The 13,076-nt window shown below is 35.1% G+C and overlaps 1 protein-coding gene across 1 annotated transcript; it reads right to left on the bottom strand.

The window, feature by feature from the left end:
- Positions 1 to 162: 162 nt before the first annotated feature.
- Positions 163 to 10,002, bottom strand: LOC107854911 (T-complex protein 1 subunit theta). The gene is made up of 13 exons (XM_016699905.2): positions 9,600 to 10,002; positions 8,484 to 8,746; positions 8,257 to 8,403; positions 8,014 to 8,175; positions 5,625 to 5,702; positions 5,003 to 5,136; positions 3,835 to 3,907; positions 3,670 to 3,747; positions 3,459 to 3,581; positions 3,091 to 3,185; positions 2,788 to 2,997; positions 872 to 929; positions 163 to 623 (listed from the first exon to the last, which is right to left on the bottom strand). The coding sequence occupies exons 1-13, from the start codon at positions 9,733 to 9,735 to the stop codon at positions 555 to 557; spliced, it is 1,626 nt and encodes a 541-aa protein (XP_016555391.1). The 5' UTR covers positions 9,736 to 10,002; the 3' UTR covers positions 163 to 554.
- Between the last annotated feature and the right edge of the window lie 3,074 nt (positions 10,003 to 13,076).

The raw sequence follows: 13,076 nt of genomic DNA, 5'->3' as shown, positions 1-13,076 counted from the left end.
CCTAAATGGATTAAAAAGGAAAGTGAGACGAACAAAGTAAACATAGAAATATTTAGAAACCGTTCCAAAATAGAGTACATATAAACTAGGGTTAGAGCAGTACTCACTTGTATATCATAATCACTAGTTTAGAAACAGAAAATACAATAAATGCTACGTCAATTTGATCAACGAAACATCAAATCAGTTTTTTAAATGATTGCAACTTGTAGAAAGATGATATTATGGTTTCAAAATAGAGTGCATCACATTAACTAGGACGTAGAACAACATAACTAATCTACAGCAAAATGACACCAGCTAGCCAGCTTTCCAATAATCAAGATCGACCAGCAAAACTAAGCCCACTACCACTCCAGTGTCATTTACCTAACAAATCGAGTACACAATAGAGACGGCACATACTGTTTCAAGATCATCAAAAATTCTTGAGCCAAATCTCTGCCATTTAACAAGAACTCCAAAAGGAAAAATCATAAGAAAAAGGAGAATCCAGAAATCATGTAAAAGAAAATATCAGCAGAAAGTAATGTAGGGAAGATGGAAAGTAGAGATTAATCCTCGTCCATCCCTGCCGGTTGATCTCTCCTGCTTGGACCCCCAGCTGGTTTTGACATTATAATCTGCAGCAAAAATAGATATTAAGAAGATAAAATAGACAAGGTAAACGGAGCCTACGGAAAATTGAAAGCAGAACCAAATAAAAACTACATTAGCAAACAAAAGAACATAAGTAGTCAAATATATCTGTCAGTTTCAAATAGGCCTTCCTCATCTCTATCAAGAGAGTTGAAATCTTCACAGGGTGGTATAGAACTGTGCACTTCTCAGGAATGAAGAATCGAATAGTTAATTCGGAGTAACTTATTACCTGGTCTACTCGAAGCACTGTGCAGACGGCATCAGCAGCATATTTTAGAGCAAAAAACCTGCTCAAAAGAGAAAAGATGCATTAGGGAAAAGGGATAAACATAAATAGCTTATAAATCCACCAAAAAGATACTTCGGATACGAAATACATAATCATGAAATAGTAGTATAGCAGGAAATAAGCAAATCAAGAAGTGATAATAACAATAATAACAGAACTATTAGTATGCTAGACGACCTAATTTATCTTTTTTTGATTAATAAATCAAAATCTATATTTGATTGATAAAATACCAAGATCTGTTCACCATATCTTGGTCTATATTAGATCTCTCAACCAATCATTTATACATTATTACATAGCTGGGTAGGTGGAAGAGAAGAGAAAATGGTGTGGGGTGTTGCTCTCCACTAGCCCTTATGTGAGTCGTATGGAAAGAGAGAAATACGAGAGCGTTTGATGGAACTGAGAATGACTTTGTTCATTTGAGGAATAACCTCTTAACCCTTATTTTCTCTTAGTGCACTCATGAGGTTCCTATAGGTAGAAAAGATTGGGTGCTTTTCGTCAAAAAAAAAAACACATCATTTTTAAGGAATTATATTTTTGGTATACTCCTATACATGAGGCTTTTTGTGCAAATTGTCAATAAGAACTTATTACTTGGTAAAAAATTACTCTCTCCAAAACAACTTATCCACCTCCAAAACTATATAGCTGTAACCTATAAGACCTGTGTAGATAAGAATGGCTCTAGCTCGACAGATTCCGGATCCTGTATTGATCTTCTAAGAATTTTCCTGTAATACCTAGCCTATATTTATGCAAAGAACTCCACTATAGTAACCTTTTTAGCCGTTGGGATGGAGAACAAATGAGACAATTCATCCTTCAGAGTAATCTGACCAGAACACACTTCCAAGCCAAAGTCGTATTTGGCTCTAATCCCTAAAGAGAACCCAACATATCTTGAGAAACTCTCTTTGATGATCCTTTGACAACCCACTGGAAATATAGACAAACCCGTCCTTTTTTTCATTAACCAAATGAAATCCATTCCTAGGTGAATGCATCCAATTATAAAGGAACGTCTGTCAAGTGGTAGGAAAGATTTTCCCATTCATCGCTGTCCCTCTCTCAACACTTGATCAGCTTCTGCTTTCTAAGCAACAATGCATCCCTTAACCTGCAGATCAACCACCTATTCCATTCTGACAGACCAATAGGCAACTGCTTCTGTTCACCCCGATCCAGCAGATTCAGCAGTCGAAATAACCAACTATTACATATGTAAGAAATCCAAGCTTCCCTGGGAACTGAGTAAAGAACCTCGTTCCCTCCAATTTTATGATGAAAATCACCTTCAGAAGAAATTGATTGCCATGCTACTATAGGACCCATCTGCTGATGAACCAAAATTCAATCTGATTCAACATTTCACTTTACATCAGATCATCCTTGGTTTCACAGTGGCAAATCAGACTTCAGAAAAGAGTGGTTGCACTTCGGATTCTCTAGGGATTGCTCACATTTGACAGAAGAGTCTCTCTAGAAACAAGCTATATAATTAAGTTGCCTATTAATAATAGAATGAACGAATGTACGCACATTAACATTAGAAATATGCCAATCTGGATGAAAATAGGTTCAGTCAGCTTGTAAGTCCACTCCCTCACATAGCATCAGTAAAAAATGAATCAATTGAATGCTACTCCAGTCCACTGGATCAAATGAATCAATTGAATGCTGCTCCAGTCTACTGGATCAACTATAGACATGCTAGCCAAAATTTATTTAAGAAAAAAGATAGAACTGAAAAGCACAGGTGAGAACATCTAGACTTTGTGTTCATACATATCATTCTCAGCACCTCTTACTGAAAGAAGAAAACAGGAACCAAGAGAAGAGTAGCTTACTTGGTAACATAGAGGTCCCATATACTCAGGGAAGAGACATCCTCACAGGCACCTTTCTCCAAGTTAAGGCCCACTTTCACATTTCCAGACGCATGTTCAGCATACAAGGATGATATAATCTCCATTGCATTTAGGCCAGCATTCTCAGCAAGCGTTTTGGGAACCATTTCAAAACTTTCAGCGAATTTTGCTATTGCATATTGATCCAACCTGAAAATATTGACCAAGTTATACAACAGAAAAGTCGGCCTGCAGTGAGAAGCAAGCTGTCATCTGTGAAGGAAAAGCAACAAAAAAAATTACCCCATCTCCTTGAAAGAGAATTCTTTTAGTTTTCTTGCCAGCTCAATTTCAGTAGCAGCTGCTCCAGGTACAATCCGACTGTCCCTGCCCATTGCCTGAAACAAATATAGAGTAACCGAAGTCAAATTTTCAAGATTAGAAGCAGACATAATCGTAGCGATCCATCATCACTCAGTGTCTCCATTTATAGTAATAAATTTCATAAAGTAATCCCAGACAGTTTCAAAAATGAAATTCAGAACTCTACTTCTGTTTCCAAACAATACCTACAACGAAGGGACGACCAATCACAACAGACTAGTATGCATGTGTGAATCTGGAACGAAAAGAGCTAGAAGGTATAAATCTTATGTTTTTACTTCAGCTACCTTGTAGGTATTTACACCATCATCAACGGCTCTTTCAAGGTCATCCAAGATACTATCAGTGCTTCCCCGCAGAACAACAGTGGAGATAGAATTTCCACCATCTTCATTTCTCACAACTGTAACCTGTTACATATTTAGGTAATCAAATATACTGCTGATACCAACTAAACTGATTGAGCCTGGATGTAAAAATGAAATCCAAGAATATTACCCTAACACCACCAATTTCCTCCACTGAAACAGAATCAACATAGCCAAGGTCATCTGGATTTGGCTGGCTTAGTTTTAACTGTTTTCATAATCAAAGAAGAATGTTCTAAGAAATTTAAGTATTATCTTTTAAGACTATACTATCAAACAGCGGCAGTATGCTTACAAGAGCAACAGCCCCAGTAGTGCGGCAAAAACGTCGGAGTTCAAACTTGGAGCTGATTTTCAATACCATAAGTCTGCAATGCACAAAAATAAAATCAGCATTTAGCAATTCCACATTACAGCAGAGCAGATGTAAAAACATTAACACGTCTAAGAAGCAAAAGTAAAAAAATATTATCAGAATATGCCAATAAAAAGCTTGAACACTCTGGTTTGTTGGCTAAAGCAAAGATATGTAAAAAGGCTTTTCCTAAACGGTTATTTTACTTCTCTCTCTCTCTCCTTTTTTTTTTTTGGGGGGGGGGGGGGGGGGGGGGGGGTGTTCTCTTTAACGCAAGTGGCAAATGCACCAAAATGAACACTAAATAATTTGTCATCAACCACTTTGCCATAAAAGTTGTACACTGAGTTATATCACCAGAGGATTATAGGCAATACAACACACCATAATTACTATAAGTCAGTTCAAAGGTTTCCCCTTTCTATTTTGACAATCTTCAACTAAATATGGTACAAGTTCAACTAGATAAATATGAAGCATTGGATCTGCCAAAAATAATATATGTGAAGAATATGAGGACTAGCAACACAATGAGCAGCACAAACAGGCAATAAAATACACAAACCAAAACCTTTTGAGTTGCTCCTTATGTAATATTCCCTAAAATCCCCTCCTTTTTTTATGAAAGAAGAGTGGAAGAAATTAATAGTTAGAGTCAGAAAAACAAAGATAGGAGGACCTGCTTTTCTGACTATGGACAATTCCAAATAAGACGAGAAGGATTTGGTCATATCACACTCCTTACTGGGAAGCAATAAAATTCTATTGTGGAAAATAAGAGAATACTGAATACCAGTCACCTTAATTGCACAGATTTGTTCAGAAATAAGTGCTTTTGACTTTATCCATAAAGTATAACACAGCCTGGAACACACCTCATGTATTTTGAATAAAATTTGAGACTGTCAAAAGCTCAATCCTGTGATATTAACGAGATCTCGGTATGCATGTGTGCAGACAAATGACCCATAAAGACGCCCTCCCCAAAATTACTTATTTTCTCCGATCATTCAGAAAACATGCATACAACTGCCCAGAAATATTTAAAAAGGACACAAAAATCCCAAATTAATAGAATATCAAATGTTAAAGGAAATATTCATCTTACTTGTAACGCTCACAGAAATGTAGAGCCATCTCCCCCACCGCTGCTCCACTGACAATGACCTTGGCACCTGAGTCAGCAACTGATTTAATAAGTTCCTCCACCTTAGCTTCCTCAGTCTTTGCGTAGTTTTCAAGCTGCAAATGCAAGAGACAGAGATTACTGGAAGACTGAAAAAGTTGAAAGATAAGTAGGTAAATAAATTAAAAACAAAAACATAGGAAATTAACTACTTTGGGCTTTAAATGACTTGAAGTTTTGAGATCAAACCATGTAAGAAAACATGAGGTCTGAACGAAGAAGTTGTAGTAACTAATAATGTGCAAATTATTTAGTAAAATAGTTCATGGTAGTGCTAACCCTAGACTTCGAACCCTAATACTATAATCATATAATAGAAAATTTATTCAGACACAGGCCACACAAATATCAGATCGAAATCAGAATTAACATTTCCTATCGTAAACAGATAAATGCATCATCTATCATTTTTCCTGTTAACCACTGTTAGTCAATTGACATATCTAAACTCGATCCAGAAACAACAAAATACTTGTGCATAGAATTTCTATAACAATCAGACTTTCGCTTCTTAAGCAAAGGCACTATCGTTTCAATAGGTTACCTGCGTAGCACTATGAATAAGAACTGTTCCTTTTGTTTCAGTTGCAGATGTATCAACACCTTGAACGAAAACAGCCACCTGCATTGGAGTAGCTCGATTCTTTAAGCATAAAACTAAGTGAATGCTGAATCTAAGAGGATGATAGTTCAATTGTATGTATGCTAATATAGCCAGTCGCTATTATTAAGACTTAGAAACCAAACCTAAGAAGATCTAAACAGTTGCACCAACAAAAACAGCATACCCAGCGTAAACACACAAAGAAGGGTCTGGGGAGGGTAAAGTGTACGCAAACCTTACCTATACTGGTAGAGAGGAGGTTTTCGAAAGACCCTCAACTCAAAAATAAATAAATAAATAAATAAATAAATAAAAAGGTAGTATAGAAAAAGAAATAACGGAGATGAAGATGTCATGCAAAAATACTACCGACAACCTGACAAATCATCCTAAACAGTAGTCATAATAAGATAAAACGATAATTGTAGTATACAAAAAAACACAGATAATACTACGACCAGGGCGAATTTACTTGTGAATTACGGGGCACGTGAACACATGGTCTTTACGTGAAATTAGATATTATATTTTTTAAAATTGATATAATATTATCTGTTGGCACCCATGCTACAAGAAGGCTACATGGTGCACTTGGTGCAGTGTTTGAGTTATTTACCTAGAAGACTAGAAATCAATTCTCACTAAACACATTTTTCCTTCTTTTTTAAATGGTGCACCCATATTCTAAAAATCCTAGATTAGATTCGCCTCTGACTATGACTAATAGTACGGCTAATAATATAAAAGAATAATAGCCTACAAAGAAGACTTAAGCAGTTGCAACTTAACCACAATGATAGCCAAAGCACATCACCTGAGTACAAGATAAGGTTTTCCATGCATACAATCCACAAGCAAATACCAAAATAGAGGATAGAAAGAGCACATATTCGTATTGTTCTAGAAGTATGCATTACCAGACCATATGGATGATTAAATGGGCTTTATGAAAAATAGTTGCTTTAAATCATAACATCTGGATTACACCTCCTACCTAGTAGCTTTGTCTCGTCTGTGTCCCAGTAAAATGTTAGGTGGGAGGGGAGAAAAAAACAAAGAAGCCCCCAATAAATGAACTAATTTCAGCTTCCATCAATTCATCACATAACCCTTATCCTAGAATTTTCAACTACTATAGTCCCTTAGTTATGAGAAAAACTAGAATCATGAGTTTTCAATGTATTTCTTCGCTGTATTTCTGAAATTTGATATGAAGACTAACAGATGCTCGAAAAGCACGTACAAAAATAAATCAGTGACCACGAAAAATTGGCTAGCAGAAACAGGGATCAGTGGGAGAAGCAGGGACAGCGGTCTAATTCTGGCTCTTCATGATGTGAATGAAAGAAAAAGAAGAGAGTACAGGAGACTAGTGAAGCAGCTATCCTGGAAAAGTAGAAAAAATTGGAAATTGCTTCCACCAGGGAAATGAGTAGGGGGTATTTTTCGGGGAAGAAGCTCATCTTAGGTAGGGATGAGAAATACCGAAGTTTGTGTAGGAATACAGGCATCCAGGTATCAATGTAAACTAGCAAACTATTAAGTTCAAAAACCAAATCCTTTTTTTTTTTTTTTGATAAAGGTAAAGTTAAGTTCAAACCCAAATCTTCCAACAAGACATTCAGAATAACAATAAAAGCTGATGTCAAAACTCAAATCGTGTGCAGCAAGGCCATTGAAATTACTGATCTTCTTACTGTGAGTTAGATTGTATCTCCTATCAGCCTGCACCATTTAATGTCCCAGTTTATTCCCAGTCTATGCCACAATACAACAACAACATACCCAGTTTATTCCCACAGTTCTATGCCACAATAGCCATAAAAAAATGCTGGTAAATTATAAACCATAGTATCAGGTTATGACTACTATTCAAAGGTTCAGCAACTAACCCTTGTCCCAGTAATCCTTCTAACGCATGAAATAGCCCAATTCAATTAGAAATTAAATTAAATAAGCCCACCAAACATACTGAAACATCCTAGAAATGGAACCGCGTCTTCATATAACTGAATGGTTTATGAATAACAATTTTCTTGCATCATGCTGAAGAAAATATCTTAAATTGAGGTGTGCAGAAGAACTATTTTAAAAAAGTAAACCCCCTAACCATCATATAGCTACCATATAGAAGTTTTATCCTCTCAAGAAATGAAAGATGGGGAAAAAAGCCAAAATAAACCTTATAAAATAAAACTAACATAGATCTTCCCAACGGGAGGAAATAACATAAAGGCAAGGTAAAGGTGAAAATCTGAAGTTCTGAAATAAACAGACAAACTGAACCTGAATAAGAAAGGGAAATGGAAATACAGAAATAATAGCTCACCTTTGCCTTCTCTGTCCTCTTTATGCTACCAATAGCATCAGTTTTCAACACCATACCCCTAACTATGGTAGAATTATGCAAACCTCCACCCAAGAGCTTTGCAACGCGTACATTATCCACATTAAAGTTTGCTGGGTTTTTAGGGCACACTTGAATGCAAGCCTGCACAACACGAAAAGTCAAATTAGAAAGCGGGGCAGCTAAAAACCACCAAGAATGCTACGAGAAGAGCAGTTCATGCACCTCAGCAACAAGAGGACACAGGACATCCTCTAGTCCAAATTGTTTGCTAGCAACTGCAGATTTCATCCTTGAAATAACCTCATTCTTGTCTTTGACATTCATATTTTCGGAACCTGGTTCAACAAGCTCATCCAATAATTCAATTGTCTGCAAGGATGAAATTTATTAGCAAGTAGGTCACTTGTCAACCTAGTGGTAAGAATGATTAGTGTAAATATACAACATACCTTATTTATTGCCTTATTGTATCCAATGATAATCTCACTAGGGTGTAACCCCATCCTGATGAGCTCCTCAGCATTTTGGAGGAGCTCCCCCGCAAATGAAACAGTCAAATTAGCTCCATCACCAATCTCCTCTTGCTGTGCCTTTCCAGCCAAAACCAATATCTTTGCAGCAGGGTGCTGGACCTCAAGTTCATTCACAATAGTAGCAGCATCATTTGTGACAAAAAGCTTGTCCAGATGATTGATAACCATCTTATTCATGCCTGACCAAATGAATAAAATCAAGTTACTAAAGAATGACAATAGGATTAAAAAGAGGCACTCATCAACAAGATAAATAAGGAGGAGCAGGCATGGACCATCCTGTATTTATGATAAATACAAGCAAACTCCCTTTGAGATTGAAAACTATTTAAGCCATCTCTAACTTAATTTCATACTGCTACATTTGGTAAGCTCCCTCGACGAATGTCTACTTTATTTATCCCTTTTAATTTTTTCCAAATCTAGACCTTTGCACCTAATAATTATTTAAGCAAATGCGAAACATCACAGAAGAAAGAATTAACTGAAAACAAACTTGAACCCTGTCAATGGCGATTTATCAGATTAACAATATATAATAATCACAATAAAAGGTTTACGCTCTCTGCACATCATATAAGCCATAGAAATTATTCAACTTTTGAGATTCAATCTAGAGGATGACAAGATACAGACTTTTACTTTTAAGATGACATCCATACTCACTGTATAATTTTCTCAGCAAATAGATTGATATAAATGTTCTTCTTTTTCACTCCATTAGCATATCCACCCAAATTGCCACTTCCTTAGCATTTTGTCAGTGCAATAATACTCATTGAATAAAATAGTAGTCAGGATCTAATCCTCCCCACCCCCACCCCCACCCCAAAAAGAACATTTCTACATACACATTGAGGGCAACAAAAGGACATATAGGTGCACTACATCTCCCACCATGCACAGGTCTGATGAATGGCCGTATACGCAGCTTTACCTTCAACTTAACCAGTTACTCCAATATACATACAAATCATGGATGTTTTCTAGCAAAAACGAAGATCTTGTAAAATAGTAAAAGTGAGTAAGTACCATTAGGTCCAAGGGAAGTTCGAGTAATAGCGGAAAGCTGTTTACAAGCATCGATGTTTTTAAGAACAGCTTCATCGAGACCAGAAAGGTGCTTGTGCCCTTCTTTAAGCATTGACTGTATTCCATACGCCTGCATCTTTGCTGATCTCCTGAGCCTTGCTACGCACGACAACAACTACTACCAGCAGTGTCTGCTCTTTAAGATTCTGGACTCTTCCTTAAACCCTAGCAAATGCTCTACTACTAGAGTGAGGGAAAAAATAGAAGAAGAGGGAAATACCGAAATAAAGGAGCCCTAGAAACCCATTCTTCTAGCGTTAGCCGTGAAATATTATTTATTTTAATGGTCGACAAATAATTTGGGGTGGATTTAATTTTTGTTATTATTATTTACAAATGTTTTGAAATATTAAGAAATGAGAGTGGTGTATTTAGCAGGAGTTTGTGCTTCTTTTTTTTTTTTACACTTTAGCGAAAAAAAATAAAAATAGTACTGTTTGGTCATAAAAAATATTTTATTTTATTTAAAATTGTACTTTTTTTATTTTTATTTCTCTTACAAAAATTCAAAAACAACTTCAATCTATATTCATGATCAAACATAACACTAATTTCAACTCCAACTTTAATAAATTATTTTTTTTATGACTAAACGGGGTTAGACTGAAGATTTGAATCTAAATATATTTGATTATTAAAATACTTTTTTATTTGAAGATTGAAAATCAAGAAATGAGAAGGATTATTTTATTTTTAGATTGTAAAATTTGAATCTAAATATATTTGATTGATAAAATATGTTTTATTTCTTAACACGTGAATGTAGTGTGGATTATTAAAATTTAATAAATTTAGAATTCAAACGATATTGACAACTAAACTATGCATGGAAAAAGATCAAAATGCCTTTGAAGTAAGTAAAATTTACAATATTTGTTTGTCCTTAGTAATTTGGTCCAACATAATTAATATCGCAATTTTATAAGATTACAAATGCCCTTATTTTATATAAAACTTAGCAAAAGACTAATAAAAATATATTTAGATCTACACATCTACCCACATATATTAAAGAGATTTGAATTTTGATCCAATTTAGTTCAATTATGCAACAATTTGTAATGTTGCATTTATGAAGTAGCTTAGTTTAATTTTAGTGATTTTTTTTACAAATGTGAATTATCACATGGACAGATTATGAGACACTTTTACATAACTTAAAATGCCATTTTGTACAATTAAATTGTCGTTCTAAATATATATGCATCAATCATAATTGCATAAAGTTAGAAAATTTATTATTTATCCACAAATCATACAAATTTTAGATATAAACGCAAATTTGGGTCTAGTTAAACTGTGATTAGCTAGTCAATGTAGTGTTATTTATTTTTTAATTATAAATATGAAATCAAGAGTAATTAACTCCACACACTTTGAGTATTTCACTATATACTTGATAAGAAAAAAACTTGCACCATTTTTGTGGTGAGTTTATTTTCTTCCATCTTTAAAGATATTAATGAGACAATTTATATATAGAAATAGATATTTACTTCTTGTCTTCCCCAGCACCCGCTAGATTAAGAATCTCATATTATAATTCTTGATTAACTTGATTTCCTTCATACATTTTATCATTATTTTTTTCTATTTTCCAAAAAGTTTTCTCGTTAATCAATATGATGATGTTTTTTTCTGTTCCCTGTATCTCTAGAATTGTTGCAGTTCTAATTTTTGGCATCTAAAATATGTGTTGACTTGATCAATATTTTTTCAATCCACCATTGAAGAACCTAGTTTCACTGCTTATAATGCACTTTTAATAACAATTCTTTGATATAAATAAGATAGGAACTAGTTATTACCAAAATAAGATAGGAACTAGTTACTTCCAATTTTTTTAATGAACATTATCATTTTTTTGCTTTTTGTTTTTTGGTTGAAAAGAAGATTTTATTTAATACTAATAATATGCATCATACAGAGCTGCGACCGAGGCCTGCGATGTAGAGAGTTCATAACCACTAATATTAGTACATACAGTAGATAATAAGGGTTTGCTAGACCCTGCAAAAAAAGTTTCTTCCTTGTCTATTTCTATCGCCCTATGAATAAACAAGGGAGGAACTATCCATTCTTAAAAAAACTGGTTTGTTTCCATCCTTCTACCCGCCTTAGCAAGTCTATCCGCAGCTCTATTTGCCTATCGTCCGTCATGGCACACCTGCAGTCTCCCCAGCCGCTGAAGAAGATCCCTACACGATGTAATAAAATTAATGTCAATCACAAGATCATTAGTGCAGAGTGAAGCTAAGATCATGGAATCAGTGGCGATAATCAGTTTGTTGTAATGTATGTGCATTGCTATAGATAAGCCAAAATAAAGTGCAGTAATTTCAGCTTCAAGTGGTGAAGTTACACTAATTCTTGCGTGGAAGCCTTTAATACAGTTACCCTTGTTATCGTGAAATAACCCTCCCATTCCACCTCTCCTACTCTTATAATCAAAGGACCCATCAATATTGAGCTTCCATCATCTGAAAGGGGGACCCAAGATTTAAAGCATGTAGTTTTCGAAAAGCTTTGGTTATAACTAGTATATGATATTCTAGTGTGTGATTATAGGAAAGGGCTGCAGGAATATGGTTCTTCCTATTGTTAAAGGAATTGTCATTTCTTGTGAGCCAGATATTTCATAGACTAAAAGGAAAGACATCACTCCAAATCATGTAGGTTCCTATGCGTATGTTGCTCATTTTCCTAATTCCATCGATCCAATCTTTAAGTTGGAGGTCTTTAAAAGGCTCTATAATCTCGGTCAGATTGTTATTATGCCAGAACTGCAATGCCATAGGGCATTCCCTCAAAATATGGTCAGTGTTTTTTGGTTTACTGCAAACGTTACAGCTTGGGTCAATGTCCATTCCTATTTGATTTAGGAATTGCTTAGCCGGGAGTCTGTTATGAAAGCAAAGCCAAAGAAAAAACTTTATTTTGTTTGGGCACTTCAATTTCCAAATCCATTTATAGTTATAGTTAGAATCAGTACATTGGGAGTTCTTCTGAAGTAAATGATGATATGCCATAACTGTTGAAAAATAGTTCCCTGGTGCGAGGTAATACTGCATCTTGTTGGTAATGTTATGTTGAGGGATGGTGGTAGCGATGATTACTTCGACTATGTTCTTAGGAAGACTGTAGCTTAAGGTATTTAGATCCCATTTCCCATTATTAATCAGAGAATCCATTGTTTGTTCTTCCTTAATTTTGTTCAAAACAGTATGAAGTAAATCTCTTAAGGGAACTTTGAAGGAGGACCGTGAATCTTTCCAAACTCTTATTTTTTTACCACTCCCAAGTTCCCAATTTGAACATTCCAAAGAGACTTCCCAACCATGGATGATGTTTTTCCAAGTAGTATTGCTATTTTTGAGACTGTATTGAAGGTTATCCGATCTATCAAGCTTGGATTAT

The sequence above is a fragment of the Capsicum annuum genome, chromosome 1 (genome assembly GCF_002878395.1).
Source record: "Capsicum annuum cultivar UCD-10X-F1 chromosome 1, UCD10Xv1.1, whole genome shotgun sequence".
NCBI classification, from domain to species: Eukaryota; Viridiplantae; Streptophyta; class Magnoliopsida; order Solanales; family Solanaceae; genus Capsicum; species Capsicum annuum.
This window is presented reverse-complemented; position numbering and strand designations above follow the sequence as displayed.

Excerpts from the sequence above, each read along its gene's own strand:
- LOC107854911 (XM_016699905.2), bottom strand. The coding sequence starts at position 9,735 with ATGCAGGCGTATGGAATACAGTCAATGCTTAAAGAAGGGCACAAGCAC. Across the intron at positions 3,748-3,834 it reads CTACTGGGGCTGTTGCTCTT|TTAAAACTAAGCCAGCCAAA; the intron begins GTAAGCATACTG and ends TTATGAAAACAG. Across the intron at positions 3,186-3,458 it reads ATGGTGTAAATACCTACAAG|GCAATGGGCAGGGACAGTCG; the intron begins GTAGCTGAAGTA and ends TATTTGTTTCAG.